The sequence below is a fragment of the Melozone crissalis genome, unplaced genomic scaffold (assembly GCF_028551555.1).
Source record: "Melozone crissalis strain CALT ecotype California unplaced genomic scaffold, PUWL_Pcris_2 ptg000018l_1, whole genome shotgun sequence".
Classification (NCBI taxonomy): Eukaryota; Metazoa; Chordata; class Aves; order Passeriformes; family Passerellidae; genus Melozone; species Melozone crissalis.
Window position 1 is genome coordinate 39,652,558 of NW_026535796.1, and position 24,224 is coordinate 39,676,781.

Sequence of the window (24,224 nt, forward strand, 5' to 3'; positions counted from 1 at the left end):
ATCTGCCACAGGCAGAGCAAAGAACAGGCAGCACAGGACTGACTGCTTTTGGGTTTTACACAATTGAAGGCATTCATGGGCTTTTAAGCTGTTTTTTTTCCTCAGCACTCTCCCTCCTGTGAACAAAGAAGTTAGGAAGGTCTTCTAGTGCATCACCTAGACACCCAGCAAGTCTGAGCTGCAGCCAAGACTGCCAACCCAAAGCATGTCTCCAGTGTCCAGGTTCCTGATCCTGCAAGGGGCACTTCAACACCAGGTCTGGAATGATTTTCTACCATTATTCCAGTCACAATAACCCACTGCCCGTGGGCACAGCTGGATCACTGCTCCTCCAGCACACCAGCTCGTATCCTTTAGTACAGGTAAGCTCACACAAAATGCCTGCTAACAGACAGCAGTGGATCCCACTGCTCTCATCATGAAACAATTCCTCCAACAGGCTCAGGGGGTGCTGCACTATGTCACCCACCTCCAAGAGTTGTATTCAGCCTGTTAGATATCTCCTTGCTGAGTTTATATGTGAACCACCCTATAAAGCTATTAGGCTGCCACACAGTAACCCTGCAAGCAGCTGAAGCAAGCAGTGTCATTAGCTGCCCCTAACAATGCCAGCCTCCTATACAGAGTTGATGTTGTTTCATGCAGTACCTAGCAACCCCAGATGTTGCCCAAAGTCTCCCCAGGCTAGGCAAAGCCCAGAAGCTGAAGAAGACAGGCTGAGACACTGCAGGGGAGGAACTAAGTGCAAGATCAAACAGAAGCAGGGAAATTGGGCTGGGAAAGCAGGAGAGCCCAGAAGACAAGCCTGTCATCATGACTGGCCATCACAGGCATACTTGAGGGAGATTGAGCAGCAAGTAGCATTAATAATGCTGTTTCAGCCTATAGAATTTCTGTGTATACATGGAAAGTGTAATTAACCCTACACTATTGAAAAGAAAATTGAGAAGACGCAGAAACAAAAGAATACAAAAAGAAGTCCTCAAGGTCACCTATAAAAAACATGGTAAGAAAGGAAAAAAACTCCCCAGACTCCAGACCAATAATCCATTTAGTGGGGTGTGCTAATTTTGTATCAGAGGTACACTCATTTAAATACCCACTGGTTATCCACGCCCTTCATATTATCTACAACTGGAAACTGTCTTTTCTTACAAATGTATAGTTACATCATACATGAAAACCTAGGGACAATTTTAAAACACAACCCTTCACAGAACAGATACTAAAAAAATTACTCAACACTTATATCTGTGCTAAAGGTTTACAGGTCACTTTTTGCCTACTGCTGTTTTAATGACGAAATAAGCCAGTGAGTGAATTTCCAGGGGAAGGGGTTAACAGCTAGCAGAAATGTGTGAGAGGGAGTAGGTTGTACTAAATCCATTATCCATGACAAATAAAAATAGAAATAAGGAAGACCTGACAAAAGCTAATGGATTTGCACCATTTCCCTCATAACTGTTTATTTAATATACGATTTTTCCTTGCTTACTGTTTCATATTGGTTTGCACGATGTATTGAGGAGAAAAACCAGGCACTTTGATAAATCATTTGAGAGGTTCCCTGGATGTGGTGTTTCCAAGTATTCCTGGGTTATTCACAGAAACAAAGTTGTGCTCCATCCCAAGCCCCACTCAGCCGCCTCAACAGATCCCTGTCACCTCCAGCAGGTTATTCCTCCACATGCTGAGGAATAACCATCCTCCTGCAACAGAGACCTCAGTGCTACTCACATCCATCAACACACACATTACTTGGGCTACTTACATACACATTCCACTCTGCTTGTGTCCCATTTCTATGCTAGATGCAGAGATACCTATTTTTTACTATCTTCCTCTTTCCTCCTACTCTATCTCATGGCTGAATGAAACCCCAGAAAGCAAAACAAAACACCTCCCCATGCTGCAAACATCCTCCAAAATGAAGCAACTCACGACTGCAGTGAAGTTTTCATCTCGTTCTCACAGCCCAAATCAGCATTAACTAATCAGGGCAGGGCCTGGCTTCAGGAGCCTCAACAGCCCAAATGCTATAACCCGAAACCTCATGGACTCAAAAAAACCTGGGACTTCACCACAACTTGGCATTTTTGCTGGCAGCCTACACAAATCCTCTTTCCACCCAAACACCAGGTACCACCACAAGCCCCTGGAGAAACACCTCCTAAATTAAACAGCAAGATCAATGGCTCTGCAATGAAGGCAAACCAGGGAAAGACCAGTTTAGCTCCAGGAGCAAACTAGGCTCCTGTGGGGAGGTCAAAACCCAGCAGCTACAGTACACACACTCTCTCTTAGACACTGCGCACCCTGGTGGGACTGGAACTGCAGTGCCTGTGGGAAAGGGCTTTCCTCACCTACTGGGATTTGGCATCTCATTTCTACTGAAACACAAACTGAGCAAGAAATCTCACCTGAGAGGCCCACCACTGAAACCTACACACTGCCAGAGAGCAGCAAGCCCTCACTGGGACCATCTGCAGAGTCAGAGCACTACCACCTATGGCAATAACCTCTTCCTGCATCTTCTGGAGTGCTGGCCATAAACGTCTTCCAGGGAGAGTCAAAACACACTTCAAGTGCACGGGAGCCTTCCAACATAGGGAGGCTCCAATCTCAAGATGGCAAGGAAATTACACATGCAAGCAGAGACAGGGAGCAGGCTGCTAAGCCACCTCCCTGTCACCACTGACTGCCATGTCACAGGTGACTATAGGCACCCTCTCCCAGTCCTAGCTGTACCTTTGGTCTCCTCTGGCAGCAGAGCGTGAGTGCACAAAGCTTCTTCCCACCCCAGCTCCAGCCCGTGGATGGCTGTAGATAGCCAGGGCCATGGCATCCCCGCAAGCACAAACAGGAGACCTCTGTGGCATGTGGGTTAAACAGCATTTCCACCCTGGCAGCAAGCACAGCCCCCTCACCCTCCCTGGAAGTGCAGGCACCAGCCCCACTGTGCCACAGCTGGGGAACCTGCACCCAGCCCCAGGAGATGAGCAGCCTACCACCAAGCCAGGGAGGGAGGAACGGGTAAGAAAGCTACATTGTCAGGTCTCATCCAAATCATCCTCAAGGTGAAGTAAGCTAAAAAGAACAATGCAGGAACTTTTCATTGTGGGAGCCATTCAGATATATTTTCTCCCACTTTAAGTCTGCTACAGAGGTAAAGGCTTGTAAAAAGAACAAGATGGACTTGCTTAGTCTTCAAAGTTTAATTCACAGTGAGCTTCATTAAAACTGTAAAAACACTCCCTATAATATTAATCTCCACACAGCAATCTCAAAAATAGACAGCTATAGGATTTTTTTGTCTTGGGTTTTTTAGGTGACCGCATTTTTTCAAGCATGGCTACACAGAGGTTGCAACTGGTAAAATTCTACAAGTGGCAGACACAACAAGGCTTGTCATGGAAAACTTCTGCAGCATGAGCCACTGAATCAAGTATATTTTAGAGTGGATAATCAGCTTCCCTGAGCACCTCCATCAGTAAAACAGATTTGAAATTGCGCAGATAGTTTATTATTAAACACAGTAATTACATTAGTGAAATAATATCTGAACTCACTGGTGTGCAAAAAAAGGAGTATTTAAATCTACATTTTTTCCAAGGAAGTTAGCAAGTGCCTAATCAAAACCTACATCTTGGCAAGAATAGAATTTGCAGGTTTATTCATGTTATTTCCTGGGCATACTAGTTCTACATTAGCAGAGCATTAATCAAAGTCTAAATACTTAACCAAATCCTGGCTCAATATAAATTATTCCTCTGTTTAAAAGTCTTCCTCATTTTTCCAGATGCCATTCCAAATCCCACAATAATTTTGCTATTTCATAGAAACAGTAAAGAGAAAGTGAGCTTCCTCAGATTCTCAGGAGAGAATCAAAAGGCCTATGACAGAGGCAGCAGCAGAGAGCCAGCCCACAAACTCACTGAAACAGACCCAGCAGAAATAGAAATGTCCCTCTTCAGGGCGTTCTGAGCTGGTAGCAAACAGGATGTGAGCATCAGTCACTGTGTGCAGATAAGAGGTTATTCAGAATAGCAAGTTCAGGCACAGACTGGGTCTTTTACCCGGTAAGGAAAGAGTGGGAGGAAGCAGGGGGTAAAAAACAGCTTTCAACCCACACACCACAGCCCTGCCTATTTGGGTTTTCCCTGGCTTCTTTTTAACTGAATTATCTCCCAAGCCGTCATTTTTCATTTTCAGGTGCGATGTTCACAGGACGCCCCCATGAAACGGGAAGCCTGTGAGTGTTTGTAGTGTACTGGAGAAGAAATGACAGGCTCCTCAGAAAAATGAGACACTGGACAACCTCAGCAGCACCAGCAGCCCTGAGAAGAGCACTGGGACACCTGCTGAAAGCCACAACATCTACAGAAAGAAGGACTGATGCTTGGCTTGAACAGAACAAGGAAAGAAACAGAGTCTGGAGTAGGGGAGGGGAAAAGAAATTGGATGGAGTCTAGAAGCTTCTAGAAAAAAGTTGTGTGACTTCTACATGGGGCAAAATCACCATCTTCAAGCTCCGACTCCTCGGTATTTACTAGGAAGCTATTACTCATTCTGATCATTGCATACAAAAAGGCTGCTGATCAATATTGCACAAGAGTGGTAAGTGATCAGTGATTAAACATCAGTGTATGAATTTATCTGACTTAACATGCCTGGAGTGGAAGGAAACAGGGAGAAACAATTTCTGAGCAGACTTCAGCGATGAAAATCGACAACTTGCCCAACATCAGATGATGATGTGAGGAGTTCAGAAGTAACAAGAAAGAGAAGACGTATGATATTCTCAGAAGGTTAAAAAGCTCTTTTCCTCCAAATTATTCATGATCAAATATGCCTTTGAACAGATCTACCATCTAAGGGAAAAGAAGATCTCATTTAGGGATGCCAAGGCAAGGCTATTTTGATGACACAGGTGTCATGCAAGCAGGCCTGCTGTGACCTGAGTCACTGCTCCAGGTCTCCTGTGATCTTTTTCTTGATCAGTTTCACACAGGAAGCCTTCATATCTGACACACCAAAAATAGCATACGGTGTACAAACGAAAATCCTGCTTCAAAAAAGGACTGCAACTTTTTTTCTTTTTCAAAATGCAAATGTGCATTCAGTACAGTGCAATGACACCGAAAGCACTTGTCCCTGCATTCCTCAGGCAGACATTTATGACCAGTTACATTTAGAGATGATAAAGGTAGGAAAAAAAGAGAACTAAGGTGTGTGTGTGTCAGGGGGGAAACCACAAAAACAGCAATTGGAATTGAATAGCTGAAGGTGAAAAGTAACCAAAAATAACATACAAATATCCCTACAGATAAAAATGCATAGCTAGAAAATGAAGCCCAAACTGCTGAAGGCCCCACCTAAAGGCTGAACAAAAAGGAATGGATGCCTTATATTGACTCCATTCATCCTACCAATACTGAAACACCTAAACAGCAGTCATCTTACCTCTCAGAGCTGAATCATGTACCAAACCCTGCTGAAAACCAGTGACCAGCCTTTGAGGATGCTGGTGCTGTAAAATCTCCCCACTGCTTGCCCCTGCAAGAGGAAGCCAGTTACCAGCTCCAAAGCACCAGCCCACAAAAAGGGCTGGCTGCTCCAAAGGGTCCTTCTCTCTTATAGCTGCACCCCGTGACCACCAGTGCTGACATCTGCACTGTATGGTGAAGGACTTCTGTAATTACTTGTGTTCTTCTTGCAAAGGACTTTCTCAGGCAATACTTAACATACCACTAACAGAAGAGTTTGAAGGAAACTTGACAGATTATAGCTTTATTGCAACCTCCAGAATCTGGCTTTAATGTTGCTGATTCATAGCATTTCAGCATGTTGGTATTCTAGATGTTTCTATTAGAAAGTCATGAGATGGTGCAAAATCATGGAGGGGGGAGGGGGGGCAAATGAAAAAACCTTTCCAGCTCCCTTTGCTTCTATAAAAGAGCTTATAAAAGTTCTTAAAGGCTCTAAAATAAAGCACACAGCTCCTCCCTTGTTTTAAATGACAACGTGATTTTTAAACCAATTTCATAATTTTTAAGATACAAATCTCTGTATAAGTAGCCTCCCACACCACTCTTATCATATCTATTCATATTATTACACAAACACACCCTTAGATGATAACATTACTTGGTCTAACTAAAAAACCAGGCAACACAAACAGAAAATTTATTTGAGCAATTGCAAAATTCCCATCCTTTCCAAACAAAAGCATGTCTTGGTACACACTGCACGAAGTCCGAAGATACACGTGGCATGGACTGAAAAGCTGTTTAAACCACTTTAAAACTGTTTCAATTTTTCACCTGATTCAAGAGGAATCAACATATAATAAAAAAAAAAAACCAAGTTCACCAAAGAGGCAAAGTCTTCTCCTTTTAAATGCGTGTCTAAATTAAAGATTCAAAGTGCCAATCCAACAGCTTTGCAAACCTTGTTTTATAAATAGCAAAGGGAATAAATATAAGATGATGTGGCACACAAGTGGATAACTCTACCATAATTAAGGCATGGACTCTCGTCCCATCAACCCAGCCAAATGCATTTTCAGCACACTAGATACTGCTGGAGGGTGAGTGCAACTCGAGTGCTGGTGAAAGAGCAGAAGGTAATTAAAATAGTGGCTAGATCATAGGCATATTTACTTTGAAACTAAAATAATGCAAGTATTTTAACTGACGGGAGGAAGACATTTTCCTAGTCACAGAAGAAAAGGGTGAAAAAGCAAAACCTTTCCTACAATTTCATTGCTACAAATTAATATCGAAGCTTTCTAAATGAAAATTTTATTTTTTTTTAAACAAAAATGACTGAAAACCTTGTCTCGTCTCTTAATGGAAAGGGTCATAATTACATTTCTGCTTTCCCAAATTCAAAATTAGTCAGCTCTAAAAATCTAACAACAAATGATACATCAAAGCATACTTGCTAAGCCAAGAACAAGGAACTTTATTCCTCCAAACAAATGCAGCACTGCCCAAGAGGCAGTGAAATATTACAGGTGTTTTAGCAAAACATGAAACAACAAAAAGTCTGACAAAGTGGAGATGTTTTACTGAATTTTAAATGCTGATTTGCTTTGGAAAAAACAAGAGAGATGGTTCAGGTTAGTTAAGACTCTTGATTTAGAGTCATGTGCTTAGACTAACTGTAAGCAGTTGTGGCAACACACCTTTCCCAAGGAAACATTGCAGAGATTAGCTCAGGTGGTTAGAACATGGTCCCACTAACAATGCCAGGCTGCAGGTTTGATCCCTGTCTGGGCCATCCACCTAAGAGCTGGGCTTGAAGGTATTGTGTGCTCCTTCCAACACAGAATATTCTGTGATTTAAGATGCACCACTATGACAGCATCTTGTTTTCCTGGCACAGAGACACAAGCAGAAAGAAAGCTCTATCTGACAACCCATTTTTTGCTCCCATTTTACCTTAAAAGTATTTGGATGATCTAAAAAAAAGTGTGATTCTGTAATGCTTTTTATGTATAAATAGTATTTATGCACACATATACAGATAGATTAAAAAAATAATTTAAGCAGAAAAGGAAGGCACATCATAAACAATAAAATTGTGTTTGCCTCAAGAGCTGGGAGCTAGCAGCAGACTAAATCTTCTGTGCAATTTGTCTCTGTGATAGTGTCTTTCCTCTCTCTCTGCCATGCAGCTACAAGTCTAGAAGATATTACATATCAATATAAAATTGTAAACCAAACCTACACTCTTTTACAAAAGTAAGGTCTGTATATTTAACCCTGAGCATTGAAGGGGAAAACCTTCATCTGTATAGAAGAAGGGTACGAGAGATAAAACACAAATAAATTAGTGTAATGAGCAATTACATAAAAATAAATGCATTACATTAATTGCCAAAACAGGAAAAAACACTCTGGACAAGTTCATCCTACTCCTTCAAAGCAAACCATGCAACAGTACAAATGCCAGCATTTGTCTAATTCTCAGCCATCTCTGCCACATCCTGACTTTTCAACTTCCCATCCCTCCCAACTGAAGACTGAAAACCTGCACTTTCCATGCACTCCAAGCATTCCTTCTTACTTCAGTTATGCAGGAAAGCCAGCAAACTACTCACACCATTATAGCAGTTCACCCAGAGGATGGCTGGGCACTGAACAGGCTCCCCAGGGCAGTGGTCACAGCACCAGCCTGAAGAGTTCAAGAAGTGTCTGGACAATGCTCTCAGGCACATGGTGTGACTCTTGGGGTGTCCTGTGCAGAGCCAGGAGCTGTGCTCAATGATCCCTTCTAACTCAGGATGTTCCATGATTCTATTAATGTGCAGCCCCTTAGTCCTCAAGTACTTCAGGAAGGGTGAAATTATGTAAGAATCGTATCATTATTTCCAGTTAAATTTATTTATAAGTATTTATATATGTTTGAAAGGAATTCCTGCAGAACTTAGTATCTTTTGACCCACACTATTCTCCCAAAGCCTAGGTATAATTGTAGCTCCATATATACCAGCAACAGGCAGTTCTTAAACCTGTCAAACACTCTCTCCAAAAGCCTTCCAAGTGCTCCCAGGAGCAGTGATGATCTCTGGAAGTGCAGGGATTCTGTGTTTTTCTGGGGCTTGAGAAGGCTGCAACCAGGCACTGCAAAGCGATGGTACACAGGACAATCTTTCAAATACAGCTTTTCCTGCATGGCAAGGACTCTAGTCCTAAAGATGAAGATTTTGTCCTTGCAAGGTCTATTTAGTTCTTCTCAACTATTTCAAGAGAATTAATTGCAAAAGTGCTACATTTATTACATTCTGAACCACGAAACCTTAACAGTGATGTTTAACATCCCTCCTGCTAATGTAAAACCAAAACATTTCATGAATGATTTCCCTATTTTTACTGAAGCATGCAGAACCTTCGAGACTGTGTGTTCCCACTCTCCACACTAAAGGGTGAGGAAAAGAGATAAAAATATGTAAATGAAAGCTTGAGATAAGGTATGCCAGCAATTAACCCTAGAGTCTTGCATTAACCCCCACAGCCCCTGCAGGTTGCACTGCAGACACTTTTTTCCAACTGTAAACTCAGAAATATATTCATAATAGTTGCTTCATCTCAGTGAGTACCTTCCCACAAGCAGGCAGCTGTGGGATCTTATAAACACAGCTCTGGAACACAGGCTAATTTTCTGCTCAAAGCTTGAATGGGTGTGAATGCACCATTCAACTGGATTCTCTTATGCAAAATTCCATCAGTAAGTTTCTGCTCCACGTGCTGCCACAGACAATTCTCCATGCCATTGAGACTTCTCTGTACAGAAGCCTGCTCATTCCTCTGCTTACCAACAGTCATCTTTCAGCAAGTTACACCAGTGCTTCAAGATCCTGAGAGCTCTCAGCTAGTGGTAAATTGCTACTCTTCAGTGCTGCAATGAAATATAGCAATTCAGCATGCCCTAGATAGTGTTTTGGTATCTTAAGTCACTGGCTAAGGGCAGCAATTTGGCTTCTTTTCTACTGCAACAAGGAAAAACCCACCACATTTAAGCTCCTTAGAATGAGTCCTCCCACAAATTCCTACACTAGTTCCCAAATTTTCCATAAGAGTCTGAATGGAATGTGAACAACTAAACAGAAATAAAGTAATTTAACAAAATTAATTGAAACATACTGTCTCCAAAATTATTATTATGGATAACTAAGCAGGGTCCAGAGGCATCATTTATGGCCACAACAGCTACTTTCCACAGCTCTCAGTCCCAATTCTGTTGTCGATACTCAAAAGAGTAAATCAAAAGCAGCTTTTCTGAATTCAGGAGTCCAAATTGGTGGGAGAACGGGAAAAAAAAAACAAGTAATGTTTCAGGCTAAGAAGGGCCAACAATGACCCAAAAAAAAAATCCAGGAGGAAAAAAAGCTGTATGCCAAAGCAGGAAGGTCACTCTCTTTCTTTCCCTCCCCTGTTGCTTATCTTACATGACCTCTATCAGTGATGAGTTTGACACCACTTACAGCTACAAGAAATTCAGGAGTCTTTAAAAGCCAGTTTTGCTGCCAGCATGTAGATAAACTTTGTCAGCATCAAGACTCTTATAGATGTGCTTACTCTCCAGAAAGGATAACCACAGTTTTATTGCCATTGCAATAAATGGCCAGACACAGCAGTGATGATGAGCATGTGTGGGTGCACTACCCCAGCTACCAAAGAACTCAGCAGCTCCAGCCACCTGATCACTGAGATCCAAAGGCTGCAGCCTAAGAGCAATCATGGATACACAATGGCATGGCAGAGCCAAAGTGTTCTATGCTCTCTTGTGTAATTAAAGGTAAGAACTGCTGTGAGCTTCAGTCCTGGACGCTGATTTTGCCCCAGGTGAAAACATCTCAGGAGGCTCTTGCTAAAAGCAGCACACCTGAGAAAGGTGCTCCTTGCCCCATCTATGAGGCCACTTAGTCCCAGGGCAGCCAGACTGCTGAAACCATCCACAGGGCCACTCTCCTACAGCAACATGCCCGGTCCTCCAGAATATCTGCCTTTGCCCACACCATCAAAGGAAGCATATGGTGTTACTTCTGTGCCTAAATTCTTCCAAACCAGAGAAAAGACACACAGGAGTTAAGTCTTCCAAGCCAGAGAAAAGACACACAGGAATTAAGTAAAAAAAAGTAAGCTACAAGACTGAAAAAGTCATCCAAGCACATATTTGGGATCCACTTTAAGGATGTCAGAGCTCAGGTGTCAAGGACAGGGACTCGTAATTGCACCTGAACCAACAACCCATGTTCCTCTGCTGCTTGTCAATGAAGCACTGCCAGACAATCAATTTTGGCAATTCCTCTCTTCTCCAGCCCACCCATAATAATTTCTCATCTCTGGAGCTGAGACGGCATCCTGATTTAAGACAGCTCTGAGATACTGGAGGTGAGGAATGGTTGGGGAAGAGACTTTAACTGGGAGTTAGACTGAATGACAGATGTTAGGAAGCTAAATAGCTTTTTCCTTAAGATAAAAATTTAACTTCTGAATCATAACATGCCAGTTGTTGCCACTAAAGAAAGCAAAATCTCATTGTTTCTAAACTACTTAAATACTGACAAACTAAAAGTATCACAAAACCAGCAAGATTGTTATATATCTCACAAAAATGAACTTTCCTCAGTATCTTCCTTTACCTAGAAGACCTCTACCAGACTTGGACTGATTAAAAACATCAGACTACATATCAAAAGATAAAAGCAAATTACTTAGAGATAAAAAGCTTTATTAGCTTAAAAATACATATAAGCATGGGCCACATCTTTCCCTAGATGCTTGCTAAGCAAAACTTAACTAGAGGCAGCCACATGGGGCTTTTGCTTAAACAAATCTGTGTTCACAAGAGTAACTGAATTGAATCATAGAAGGGTTAGGTTTGGAAGAGACCTCAAAGACCACCTAGTTCCAACTCAGCCACCATGTGCAGCAATGCCATCCACCACACCAGGCTGCCTCCAGCTGCATCCAGCCTGGCCTTGAACACTTCCAGGGATGTGGTACCCACATCTTCTCTGGGCAACCTGCACCAGTGCCTCACCATCCTCACAGCAAAGAATTTCTTCCAAACATCTCATCTAAATCTCTTCCTTTAAAACTGTTCCCCCTTGTCTTGTCACTCTCTGCCTGTATAAAAATCCCTCTCCCTCTTTTTTTTAAGTCCCCTTTAAGTAATGGAAGGCTGCAGTGAGATCTTCCTGCAGCCTTCTCTTCTCCAGGCTGAACAACCCCAGCTCTCTCAGCCAGTCCTCATGGGACATGCTTCTGCCCTCTGATCATCTCTGGCCCTCCTCAACAGGTGCATGTCCTTCCTGTGTTGGGGGCCCCAGAGCTGGATGCAGCACTGCAGGTGGGGTCCCACAAAAGCAGAGGAGAGGGGCAGAATTCCCTCCTTGCCCTGCTGCCCTCACTGCTTAGGATGCAGCCCAGCAGAGAGTTGGCTGTCTGGCCTGCAAGTGCTCATTGCCGGTGCATGTCCAGCTCTTCAGCCATGAGAACCTCCATGTCCTTCTCCACAGGGCTGCTCCCAATGATCTCATCTCCCAGTCTGTGCTCATAACTGGGATTGCCCCGACCCAGATGGAGCACCTTGCACTTGGACTTTTTCAGCTTCATGAGTTTTGTTATGGCTCCATGCAGTGCTTGCACCGTGACCTCATTTAGCAGGTCTGCCCAGCCTTGCAATGACACAAGTCAACTAATTTTTATATTAACCCACCACTGCTCAACATACAAATGACAAGCAGCTAAATTAAACACACTCATACACAGCCCCTTCTTCATAAGGTTTTTGTCTTTTGTTATTCTATTCCATTCATTTGTATTAACTAGACTTATGAAGATACAGCAATTAGCTGAAAATAACACAGAAGGAGCAGGTATAAGCAACTTTCAGACTGCTGCCCAGACCCTACCAGGCCAATTGTGTGAATGACTCTACCAGATATATCATCATGCTGCAGGACTGAATTAAGGTTCAGTAGGGACATGGTCATGCCTGAATCCAGAGCAAAGAAAGGTGGCTCCTCCAGCAACTCAAAGGCTGCTTCAGGCTGCCTGAACAGTATCCTCAACTCAATTATTTTCAGCTGCTTCAGCTGTTACGACCAAGACTTCCAAATGTTTTTTCTCAAGGTCTTCACCCAGGAAAAGGAGCCACACAGCACAATTTGTTGAGCACTTTCAGACAATGTAAAACACTTCACTTCTCTTTTAGAAAAGGAAGGGGGAAGTCCAAGGGACACTTATTTAGTAATTAAGATGGATCCTTTGATGTTTTGCTGAAGAACTGAAGTGTAAGACAGAAGTGCATCCACTCAGCCACACCAGCAAGCCCAGCTCATCTCTGATGTTCAGTACAGCTGGAGTTAGTGCAGCCACCATCGTGGGCGTGGTGCTTGGGGGCATGCCTTGCCACTAATGGACATGTCAGTGCTCCTGTGTGCCCACGCCCTTCAGCCCATCATCAGCGAGGCCTCCTGTGCTCAAACCCGAGTAAAGCTCCAAGATCTGTGCTTCCTTTGCTGGCAGTGACAAGGGTACTTCATTATCTCTCTGACAATTGGAAAGAAACACGGGAGGTGATGAGAACATAATGACAGCAGCATGGGAAAAGCCTGACAATTGATTTTATAGACATCCTTTCCTCTTCCATAACAGCTTTTCAGAGGATGCACAGCACAGGTCCACACAGAGCCACCTCTACTGCCAAAATGAAGAACCTTGGGCAACAGAAACAAATCTTGAAAAAACACACACATGCACACATCCTGGTGCAGTTTTTGTTGGGCCGTTTCACCCGTGTCTTACGTTCCCAATCCAGCACCAAGCACGTATCTGAACATGCAAGCAGCCCCAGAGGTTTAAGTGCAGCCTGTGCTCTCAAAGGGGAGAGCATCCTTCACCCCTTCCCTTCCCCATCTTCTCCTGCTGTCACCAGGTCAGCTCTGAGCTGGCTGGAAGCCACAGGCACAGCTTCATGCTAGATTAAACAGAGCTGAGCCTACGGCCTGTGCTGACACTGGTGCTCCTCTGACCACAGTAACCATGAACTCAACAGGGAGCTGAAAATGAATCCAGATAAACTAGCCCAATGAAAAATAACCTAAACAAAAATCATGCAAAGAGTCTTCAGCCTGCACATAGTGATAGATGTGCCAAGTCTGAGCTGAAGAGGGGCTTGTAATACAGCCCGAGATCAACTTCACCTCCCAGGAAAGGGAACAGGCGGTCAGGTTCAGCAGGGTTCCTGCATGAGAACAGCAGACAGACTCTGATCACTTCAAATCCGCTGTAAAACACCAAGAAGAGCCACTAACCCAGGCCACTTGAACAGCAAACAGCACAGTCCTGCTCTTGAGAGGAAACCAAAACAAACACCTCCAGCAGAAGAAAGTGTCCAATTGCATTTAAACTTCTGTGCATGCTTTACCTCTGCCTTGGGGCAGGGACTATACCCATTACCCCACCAAGCATCATGCAGCTGCCAGCCCTTCTGTAAGGAATGGTTTGTCTCAGCAATCCCAGCTGGCAATGCCCAGCCTCCTCATCACCTCTATTCCCTTTGTCATGTCAGCACTACTGTCACCTGGACTGCACTGTAACCTGAATGGGGGACTTAAGCTGAAAAGCAACACAAGAATTAAAAGAAGAGCAAAACACAAATCCAGCCAGATCAGTTGTGTGTCAGAGAAACACAAAAGTTCACGTGCCAGGAAGGTGAGGTAGCAAACAGTCAAAGTGAGGGAGTGCAAACAAGCTGGGAAATGGCCTCACCAACCTCACCACAGCCCAAGCCCGATGGGTAAGGAGCAGCTCGCTCCTGATTTTCTACACTCTTTCAGTGCTGCTTAACACACTCTGCATCATCTTTGCTGTGGGTGAGGGGCACAGAAGGGGCCCCTTACTCCAGCTTATTTAACCTGAGTGGCCAATCCCTCTGGTGGGTCAATGGCCTGTCACTGTGCAGCCAACACCTCAGTTACACAGCAGGGCACCTGCCCGCAAGCTCTCCTAGCTGAGAGCAAGATAACACAAACACCTCAGGTATAAGGTTCAGAGGATTCCCTGGGTATTGCCAGCTCTCCTGTCATTACTTGACAATAACTGCTTGTGCTTTGTACAGCTCTAAAACAGTTAATTCAGGCAGATTCCTGTGGAAAGAGCTCTGATGCTAAGACAAGCAGCTGGAAGCCAGTGAAATGAAGAGTGTTACTTCCATGCACAGCTTTAGGAAATCTATTATTTAAATATTCTGTATAATTTTCGGGTTTGCAATTCAAAAATAAAACCAAAAGGGTTCAAGAAAAGTTCTCCATAAATTGTCTAATATCTAATGCAACTCCATTTACATTATGGTTTTAGGGATTTTTATGATTTTTCCAGAAAGAGATGACCCTTGTTTCTCTGCACATAAATCTGAGGAGAAAATTTCTGATATTTGAGAGCTTTTTCAGGACAGACAACAGTATAAGAAAATGCATTTCAAGTTAAACTAGTTTAAAACCACAAAACATCCTTTTAATAATTAAATTAACAGTTGCACCAGTTTATTTAGGAAATTAATAATTTTTTGATGGAGTCCATGTCACATAAAGCCTTTAACATGAATCTAAGGGGTCGTTTTGTTGGGTTTGATTTTTGGTATTTTTTCACTTTAGCTTCCCCAGATGTTATAAATGCAGTGAAATTCTGACAAATCTGTTATTTGGATCAGTCTAGGTGATAACATTAAAAACAGAGGAGATGATTTCCTATCCCCAGTGTGAAACTGAACTTTCACAGGAAACCTCGGCAACATTAAAAAAGGGAGGACAGGGTTCTGTCTCCCTCACCTTTGTGCATATGCAGATTGGATCAGGAGATTCTAACAAAGAACAAGCAGGGTCCTTCTCCTCTCACTCCAGCTAGCACTGATCTTTGCACAGGATTTTAACTGTCAAAAGCCCAGACATCATCACATCAGAGGAAAGACATTTGCAGGAGGCACTCCTGAAAAGTCTCCCGTGCCCAAAGGGTTTTCCACGGCCCCTGTCAAGATGCCCTGGCAGAGCACTTATGAGAGACAGTGCACCAGACAGGGACAGGTTGGACATCAGCTCTTGCAAAGCTCAAGGACCACTCAGGAGTCCTCAGATCCCAGAGCCTGCTCCAGACGGAGGAGGAGCCTGGCTGGATCTCCGTGACCCAGTTATGGACCACATACTTCTAAGAATAACTTCCACATCAAGCCAGGAGAATTTTCTTCTCCCATCCCCATAAACATATCCTTTACCCTCATTACATTTTTATTAAGACATCCCTCAGCATAAGTGCCAAATAAACCTTTCAGATACTTGAATTTCTTCAGCATGCACACAGCATGTGTGTGCTTCCCTAACTCAGACAATGCAGAGCAGACACAAAGAGGATAGGACTGGTGCCCAAAGAAGCAGAGACGAGGGAAAACCCAGCAGAATAGCAGAGAGAAACATGGGGACAAAAGCTCCAACCTTTATAACCGTGGACTGTTCACTGAGACAAAAATACTGCAGCGAAACCAGCGAGGTCAAACATCATTTCCCCTCATCTGATAACGATGACTGAGGAAGTTTGAATTCATAAAAGGCACACACACATCACACACCCTGGAAAGACAATCCTACCAGCCTTTGCTCAAAGCAGGAATCCCTGTACGAATAAATCAGATTTTCAAGGGAGGCAGAAATAGGGCTTGTAACAAAATTTTTCAGCCTCCCCTTAGCTCGAGCAGCACTAGTGGGCATAGCTATAATCACAGCAAACCTACATAATGGGGCTGAACTAGCTTAGCCCTTTCCCTGCAAGCAGAGAAGCTGCCACATCAGTAACTCCGTTGCTAGGGCAACTGCTTACTTTCCATATCAACTGCAAACTCGTTGCCATGGAGACACATATACAAGAAAAATTCCTCTCTATAGCCAAGGACCAGATGGTAGGGAAGTCATGGACTAACGGGCTCTACTAAGTGGGACACAGACTACAGGACATTTAGATCTGTACGTTCACAACGGGATTCATCTGAACAAGCGAATTCACAGGTCTGGCAGTATAAACAAAGCCAGGGAACTCCACATCAACTCCCCATCATGTGCTAACTTCATACTCTGGCCAACTATTATTAAACTGCTGAGCTCAATGCAAAGAGGTTTGTACAATCAAGGGCTCAGCATTTTCCCTTCTTCAGCCCAGCTCTCTGCCTCAATCCAGATCAGCCTCATTGCAGTCCCATGAACAGGCAGCCTTTTGGTTTGCCAGGTAAGCCTGATGGCACTGCAGCTGATGTGGAATAGCAGCAATGTGAAAACAAATCCTCTCTTCCACATTCCACACCCAACCTAAAAGCACCAGGACAGGGCAAGTCAAAAAAAAGTGATTAATCCTGTCCTTTCTTTTTCCCCTCTCCATTACAATGATCTCACATCAGGAAATTCAAGCATTCACATGCAGGCAGAAAAAGCTGCAGACTACCAGATTCATATTTAGCCCCATGAATATAAACTAGTGAAACTCAAGACTGAGAAAACTACTATGCAGAGGGAGTTCAAAAAAGAATTAAGTGTTCAGCAGAACTTTTTTTAGAAAAATGATTACTGAAAGGCTACATAAACAAACACTGGAAAGCACAACTATGAGAGGAAAAGCTTCTAGCTTTTCACAATGTGTCAACGCACATCAACCAGCAAATGCCTGCAATTCCCAGCACTAATTCCTTTTCCCCATACTGTATATGTTTCAGAGCCCATCTTGTTAGCATTTCATAACATGCCATTTCCTAAATATTGGTTTTTTCCATGTAAAACCAGTAAAACAGGCAGACCCCAACCATGCAATTTGCAAAAGCTGTCTGCAAGAAGTAGCATAAAATGATTCCTTACAGATGAAAGCCCCCCTTTCCCCTGCCCCAAGCCCCACACCAAAACCAGAGAACCCCCTAGATGGACACCCTTATTCTGAACAGCAGAGATATTTGCTGCAGGGTACCAAACCAAGCCCAAGTGTGTGTGCACACACACGAAGGAATTTTCAAAGCCATCAGTTGACATTTACTGCTTTCCAAGTCCGCAATTAGCTGTCAAGCACCTGATTCAGCAACTCTGACCCAGGGCCAATTCTGCACTCAGGACTCTGTCTGCCACATCCCTTGGCCAGGACACCAAGAAAAAATCAGCAGGAGACTTGAATGATCTGCTGTGGTGCATTTCACGTTTGAGATTCCCTTTTCATTCACCTCAAAGCTGGCTACCTGCAGTTATTAGCATCTTCAGGAAGTAGAAGAAATTCTTTCTCAAAATCTGTGACTTTCCTGGAATCAATAAAACTCCACCTTGTGATTCAGACAGGCAAGGCCTCCCATCCCACCTTGCTGTCTGGCACTGTAAGCATGGCTGTAATGAGGAATTTGAGAGGCAGGTGACCAGTCATGCATTGTGCTGCAGCACGTCCCCACGGAGCAGCAGTGCAGCGTGGTATTGTTCAGATGAGCTCAGTGGATGGCCGGATATTTGACAGATAGACATGAAGACAAGTTCCTCATAGGAAGGAAGCTGAAGTCTAAACAGTCAACTTGTAAACAGAGGAAGAGGGTCAGAACAAAACACAAATGGCCGAGTTAAACACATGCCTTGCCAGTTACCTTATTTTGGTGTTTTTTTACATGCACTGTATGAAGATTTCATACAGTCTGCAACAGGGCTGTAAAAGTCTGTTGTGGCATTGTTATTACAGTCTCACCTCCCAACCAGAATTTAAGACTTTGGCTTACACAAAAAAAGGTCCAGTTCAGGAACATATTTTTTTTTATCTCACACACGAGCTTTCACAGCAGTTAATTGATAAAGAATACAAATATACAGTGTGTGATCAGTAATATGGGGACAGTGGATTCTAGGTAACAATACTTTTTAAAAAGAAAGAAAAAAAGATAGACATGTCAATCCTTTAAAAATGAAAGCTCTGTAGAAAAGAAAGTTAACTTATCTAAAATGAAAAGTTGCTAGTTTGGGATAGTGCATGACACTTCCTCTAGAGTTACTTGAGCTTCTATTCCAGACCTTTTCAAGTTAAATTGCACACAAAATAGGGAGAACAGCACCACCAAGAGAAGTCGAGTTTCAGGGTAACAAGTTACAAGACAATCACAGCATTTAACTCGCTGAAATACAAAAGCTGAGTGCACCTATTGTTTCTGCCAGGGTGAAGCATTCACTTTCTGATCTTCAGCCAATTTTAGAGACAGACCATGAGTTATGTGATTTTACCTGCTATTTATTTCCTTAACCTGTGAGAAGGCCTCTGAAATTAATCTGCAAGCTGCTATTTTTATCAGTATACTCATACTTTGCCAAAGATTCATCCAGTCCACTGCTTCTTGAGAAGGTCCCCTTTGGAAACTGATTCCTGCTCCCAGGCAGACTGACAGAGTAGAAGGCTATGCAAGGGACTGCCCACACTGCTCTGCTCACTTTCCCACTCCCTTGCACACAGCCTCTTCCTGATGGGGAATCAGCAGTGAAGCCGAGAGACAACAACTGAGATCCAAAGGCAAAGATGTGCTCCCAGGGCTTCTGCTCTGCACCAGCTGCAGAAGTTACATGAGCCCAAAGAACACCAGGGATTTTGGTGAATGGTAACCTTCACCTCTGATGCCAAACCTGCCTCCGCTCTTTGAAGAGTTTCTCTAAAACTCTCCTGAAATGGAACAAAGCTTCATCACCATTACCCTCCTCGTATAAAAGAAAGAAATGGTTTTTTGGATTACAACACAGACCAGGGCAATAGCAATAGACTCTTACATAAGGCATACCCTTTCACTATACATTTGTATAAGCCAAGAACGGCAAGCAGCCTATTTATAACATGATTACATTCATCTAGTATAGCTGGAAACCATTACCACAGCATGATAACTAAAAACAATATTTAACCACTATGCATGAAGACACCAGCTGGGGGGAAAAACACACACACACACACACACTGAACACTTCCTTACAGATGTCTAGACAATGAATTTAATAAAATCAGAATGAGCAATGCAAAAGAAATGCTGGCCCTCTGAACTTAATCAACTACATTACCAGGCACAGGGTATCACATTCTATACTCCATTGTTAAGGACATATTGGGGGATTAGCAGGTGAATATTTTCAGAGCCAGAGAGATTCCCATAGTTCAAACTCACCTGACTTCGGTCTTTGTCCACTTTCTTAAAACACTTATTCAAGGACAGATTATGTCGCACAGAATTTTTCCATCCAGTGGGTGCATTTGCAAAATATGGAAAGTGTTCCAAAATCCAGTTGTATATATCCTTTACAGGCAGTCTTTTGGTTGGCGAATCCTCAATGGCCATAAATATGAGGCAGCTAAAGGAATAGGGAGGTTTGCAGTTGGGGTTCTGCTTGGCATCGTAGGGCATGTCAGAGTGGGCAGGAGACGGCGGCGTGTCATCACCGATGTCCTGGACAGGGCTAACACTCCTTAACACCGAGTCCCCAAAGCTTTTCAGCAAGTTCTTGCTCTCATGTAACCAGTTCAAATTAGTTAGTTCTTCATCTTCCATGGCCCCTTTATCTAATCTGATGGCAGGCAAGGAGAAATCTAGGTCCTCGTCATCATGAAGTGCCTTTGATAAATCACTATCTTGATAACGCTGGCTCAATCCACTGGGAACACTAATTCCTGAGCCCTCTGGCTTCTTACTGGGAGGCATGACTGGACCCATTTAGACAGCAGCTCCTGGGAGAGTGAATCCAAAGAAAAGAGAGAAAGAGAGAAAAGTTAGCTCATAAAAAGCTCCTGTGCAACAATTTGACAGCTTTTCCCTAACTGGTCACTTGGCCTTTTGCCATCTGTATTAAACGTGACAGTTTCCCATAACACTCATCCACAACTGTTGAATAAAATTATCAAAGGAAGCAGTGTTTTCAAACCATTGAATACCCCAACTGTATCACTTTAATAAGGATGTGAATTAAAAAATAATAAGAGTGACTTATGGCCAGTTGCTTCAGATTAATTTCAGCTGTTTCACATCTGAGGACAATACAACAGCACCATGATTAAAATCATGCTGGCTAAAAGCATAGGCAGACAAACATCCATACTGACTTGGCTGCACCAAAATTCAGAAATGAGAGTGTAACTTAAAAACCAGCAAGGTCAGGAGAAAGTAGGAGGGAAAGCAACACCCGGTATTTTTGGGCCCAGGGCCAAAAAATGGGGAAGCAAGTGCCAGAGCAATAGAGCACTTTAAAAACGTATGTAAACAGAGAATATTTTAACGTAAGCTGAACCTATTTCAAACACAATAGAAAAAAACAAGAGTCAGAAAGACCGCTGTGATGCTCAGCAGTGGCCTGTGAGAGGCGGGGTGGGCTGCTGAGGGTGCTGCACCAGCAGGCCCTGGGGGGACACCTGTGACACCAATACTTGGAATGTCCCGAGCACTTCCGATGCAAAACGAAGCTGGGCCCTTGCCCAATTCCAGAGAAGCAGACAAGCCCAACAATTCTACTTCAGAAGCAGGAGACAGGCTCCCTTAGCTTCTACAAACAGTCAAACTGCCAGGAATTAGCTCTTGGAGATGTGAACAGAAGTGGAACAAAAACTGGACAGAGTTAAAAACAGAATTTAAATGGACAAAACGTTCTGCACAAACACTGAACAAGAACAAAATGATTCCCTGTACCTAAAACATAACCCCAGCAGTTACCTGAAGTCATGCAGTCACAGAGTCAATACCGTAAATGAAAGCTAAAAAAAGCTACAGGTAACAGCAGAATGAACTGGCTGTCTGCAGGGACAAACAGAGCAATGCAGCCATTATGGGAAAGAGAAATAATGGACTTTAATTTAGCTGTCATAAATGGGCAAAACCAAAAACTTTGAAGTTCTTTGTGTCTTTCTATAATGAAGTTACACCAAAGCACATAATTATTAAAAATGAAACACATAGAACTTTTCTGCAGGGAAGCACATCAATACACTCAATATCTTCAGTGAAAATGTGCAGTTTTACTTGAGTAAGTATGTGGAAAAGGAAAAAATACCGATGCAGATGTAAACACCAGGAGGCCGAACTTGCGTCGGCCCCACTTCCTAGTTTTCAAATCTGCATCCAGCGCAACCAGAGGTAAACAGGGGAATCGCCAGCGTCCAGGGGCACGGGCATTGCCTACCTAAGCCGCACGCTTAACTTTGATTCCAAATGGAAGTTCCGTCCCATGAGCTTCTAAACAGGAAAATTATATGATGGCTGACAGTAAAGTAATTTAATTGCACTGTTGCTATGACAACACGCTGCTCTCTTTCTGTTTAATTTCCTTATTTGCCAGTATCCTCCCAAAGGGCCGTATCACTTCATGATTTTTTCCCTGTCTCTCTCTCTCTCCCCGCTCCAGGCAGCGGGGGTGACCGGGCGGCCGCGGCCCCGCGGAGCCCCCTCGGGCCGGCACGGAGAGCCGGCAGGGAAGTCCGGCGGCGCCCGGCCCAAGAGCGGCTCGCAGCGGGGCCGCCGCGGGCGGGCGGGCGGGGTGCCCGGGGCAGCCCCCGCGGCGGCGGGGCCCGACTGAGGCCACAACGGGGGGGGGTGTAGGGGGGGGCCTGCCAGCGAGGCCCGTGGCAGCTGCAGCGGCGCCCCATCGCAGACAAAAGAGCGGCGGTCACGGCGAGCTCCCGTTTCAGGCGGACGAACGCGTTTAACCCGCGGCGGCTCCGGCGGACGCGCCCCGCACGCGCGCGCGGCGCGGCCGGAGGGGGGCGCACCGGGGCGGGCCCCCCGCCCGCGCAACCACCGCGCCCGCCGCGAGGGGGGGCGGCCGCCCATTGGCCGCGGCCGCAGCCAATCAATGGCGTTGCCAGGCGACCGGGACTGCTCCGGCCGGGCGGCGCGCGCCGCGCACCCCGCCAATGCCGGCCAGGTGTCACCGGCCCGCGCGGCCCCGCGCGCCCCGCCGCACGTGCGCGCGCGTGCCCCGAGGTCCCGGCCCGGGCGCCGCCGAGACCCGGCGGGACGAGCTCGGGCCGGGCGCGGCCCCGCGGCGCGGGCACGGCCGGGCTCGGCGGGGTCACGGTGGCGCGCACGCCGGGCCGCGCACCAACTCCCGACCAAGTTGTGGCGCGGGGCCGGGCCGAGCCGGGCGGGACTGCACCGCGCCGCTGTCCGCGGCCGGCCCGCACCGCCCCGCGCAACCCCCGCCAACAACAACAACAACAACAGCGGAGGCAACTTACCTGGCGGGGGGCGGCCGTTTCACCGCGGTCCCTTCATGGCAGTGGCACAAAGTTTCATCTGACGGAGCCGGGCATGGCGCGCCCCCGCCTCAGCCCGAGCCCCGGGGGTGCCGCGGGGGTCCCGGCGCACGGGGCTCCGCCGCCTGCATGGGGCCCGACTGCCCCGCGCCCGCCCCGCACTCCCGACGGGCAGCGGTCCGCCTCGGTGCGAGCCCGAGAGCGAGAAATTGTTTCCACTGCAAACAAAAAAGGCGACACATGACCACGGAGGGAGGGGAGAGAGGGAAAACGTGGGCTGGGCCAGCCGCGACGGGAGAAGCCGCGGAAGGGAGGGCCGCCGGCGGTGGGGGAGGGCGGCGGTTGCTGCCGTCCGGCGGCGGGGACCCGGCCGTGCCCCCCGCAGGCCGCTCGCCCACCCCGGCCCCCGCCCGGCGTCCGGGTCGTGCCGGGGCGGCGGCGCTGGCCGGCGGCGGGCGGGTGTCCGAGGTCGGGCGGGAGGCTCTCGGGAGTCCCGGTGCGCCGAGAACCGGCAGCCGCGGCGCTCCCACTTGTGCGAGTCTCCTTTCCCCCCGCCCGGCCAGGCCGACCCCGGCTGAAACGCGGTGTACACTGGAGGCACCGACGAGCCCCAGGAGCCCACGGCTTAGCATAGCGGAGCCCTGCTTCTGCCTCTCCCGCAAGAGGAGCGGGGGAGGCATCTCGGAACACCCTCCCGGTGGGCAGGTAATCCCTGCCGAACACGGGCGAAGCCGCGGCCCGGCGGCGCACACGAGCCCGGCCGGAGCCAGGCACCTGCCCCGCTGTGCCAGCCGGAGCCGGGCCCTGCGGGGTGCGCGGGCAGCGACCGGCGCGGATCCCGCCCGGCCGCTCTGCTGCTGACTCCGGCCACTGCCGTGCTGTGCGGTGCACCGTACAGAACCGTGCTGCAGGAATCTGCAGTTACTGCCGACGGAAGAGGGGGGATATTTCCTGAAGGAAATCTGCTTTAAAAGAAGGCTTGACTCGATTAGGAAATATGGTGCATTTTCTCCTTTGCTATCATACCCTGACATATCTAGTATTAACTTGAGTAAAAAACTCCTTGCCATCAGTTGAATTAATTGAAGAGAACTAACTTGATTTAAAAATAAAGAAGTTGTCCAGTCTAGACAGCACTAGCTGAACGTACAGTCTACTATACATTACATGCCAGATCTCAAGTAGCTTCAGTGATTTGCAGCACAAAATTAAAGCATGGCTGTCTACCAGAAAAACAAGTACATGGAACTGTTTCATAGCCGGTCCAAAATCAAACATTTTCCACTCTGGGTAAACAACGCTTGAAGATTTAGCATACTATAAAATAAATTCTCCTTTCACTATAGAAAATGCCTGCTGTAGAAATGTATACACAACATAAACTTAAGTCAGAAATACAGGTATCCTTCCCAGTGCAGTCCCCCCTGGACACAGAAATTG

General features: G+C 45.7%; 1 protein-coding gene across 5 annotated transcripts in view; it reads right to left on the minus strand.

The window, feature by feature from the left end:
* FOXN3 (forkhead box N3) overlaps window positions 1-24,224 on the minus strand; it is a 202,821-nt gene that overhangs the window by 107,731 nt on the left and 70,866 nt on the right. For all 5 annotated transcript variants that reach the window (XM_054275777.1, XM_054275776.1, XM_054275775.1 and 2 more), the window contains exon 2: window positions 19,714-20,270. In XM_054275777.1, the coding sequence (XP_054131752.1) occupies window positions 19,714-20,256 (543 nt within the window). In that variant the 5' untranslated portion in view covers window positions 20,257-20,270. The remainder of the gene's footprint in view (window positions 1-19,713; window positions 20,271-24,224) is intronic.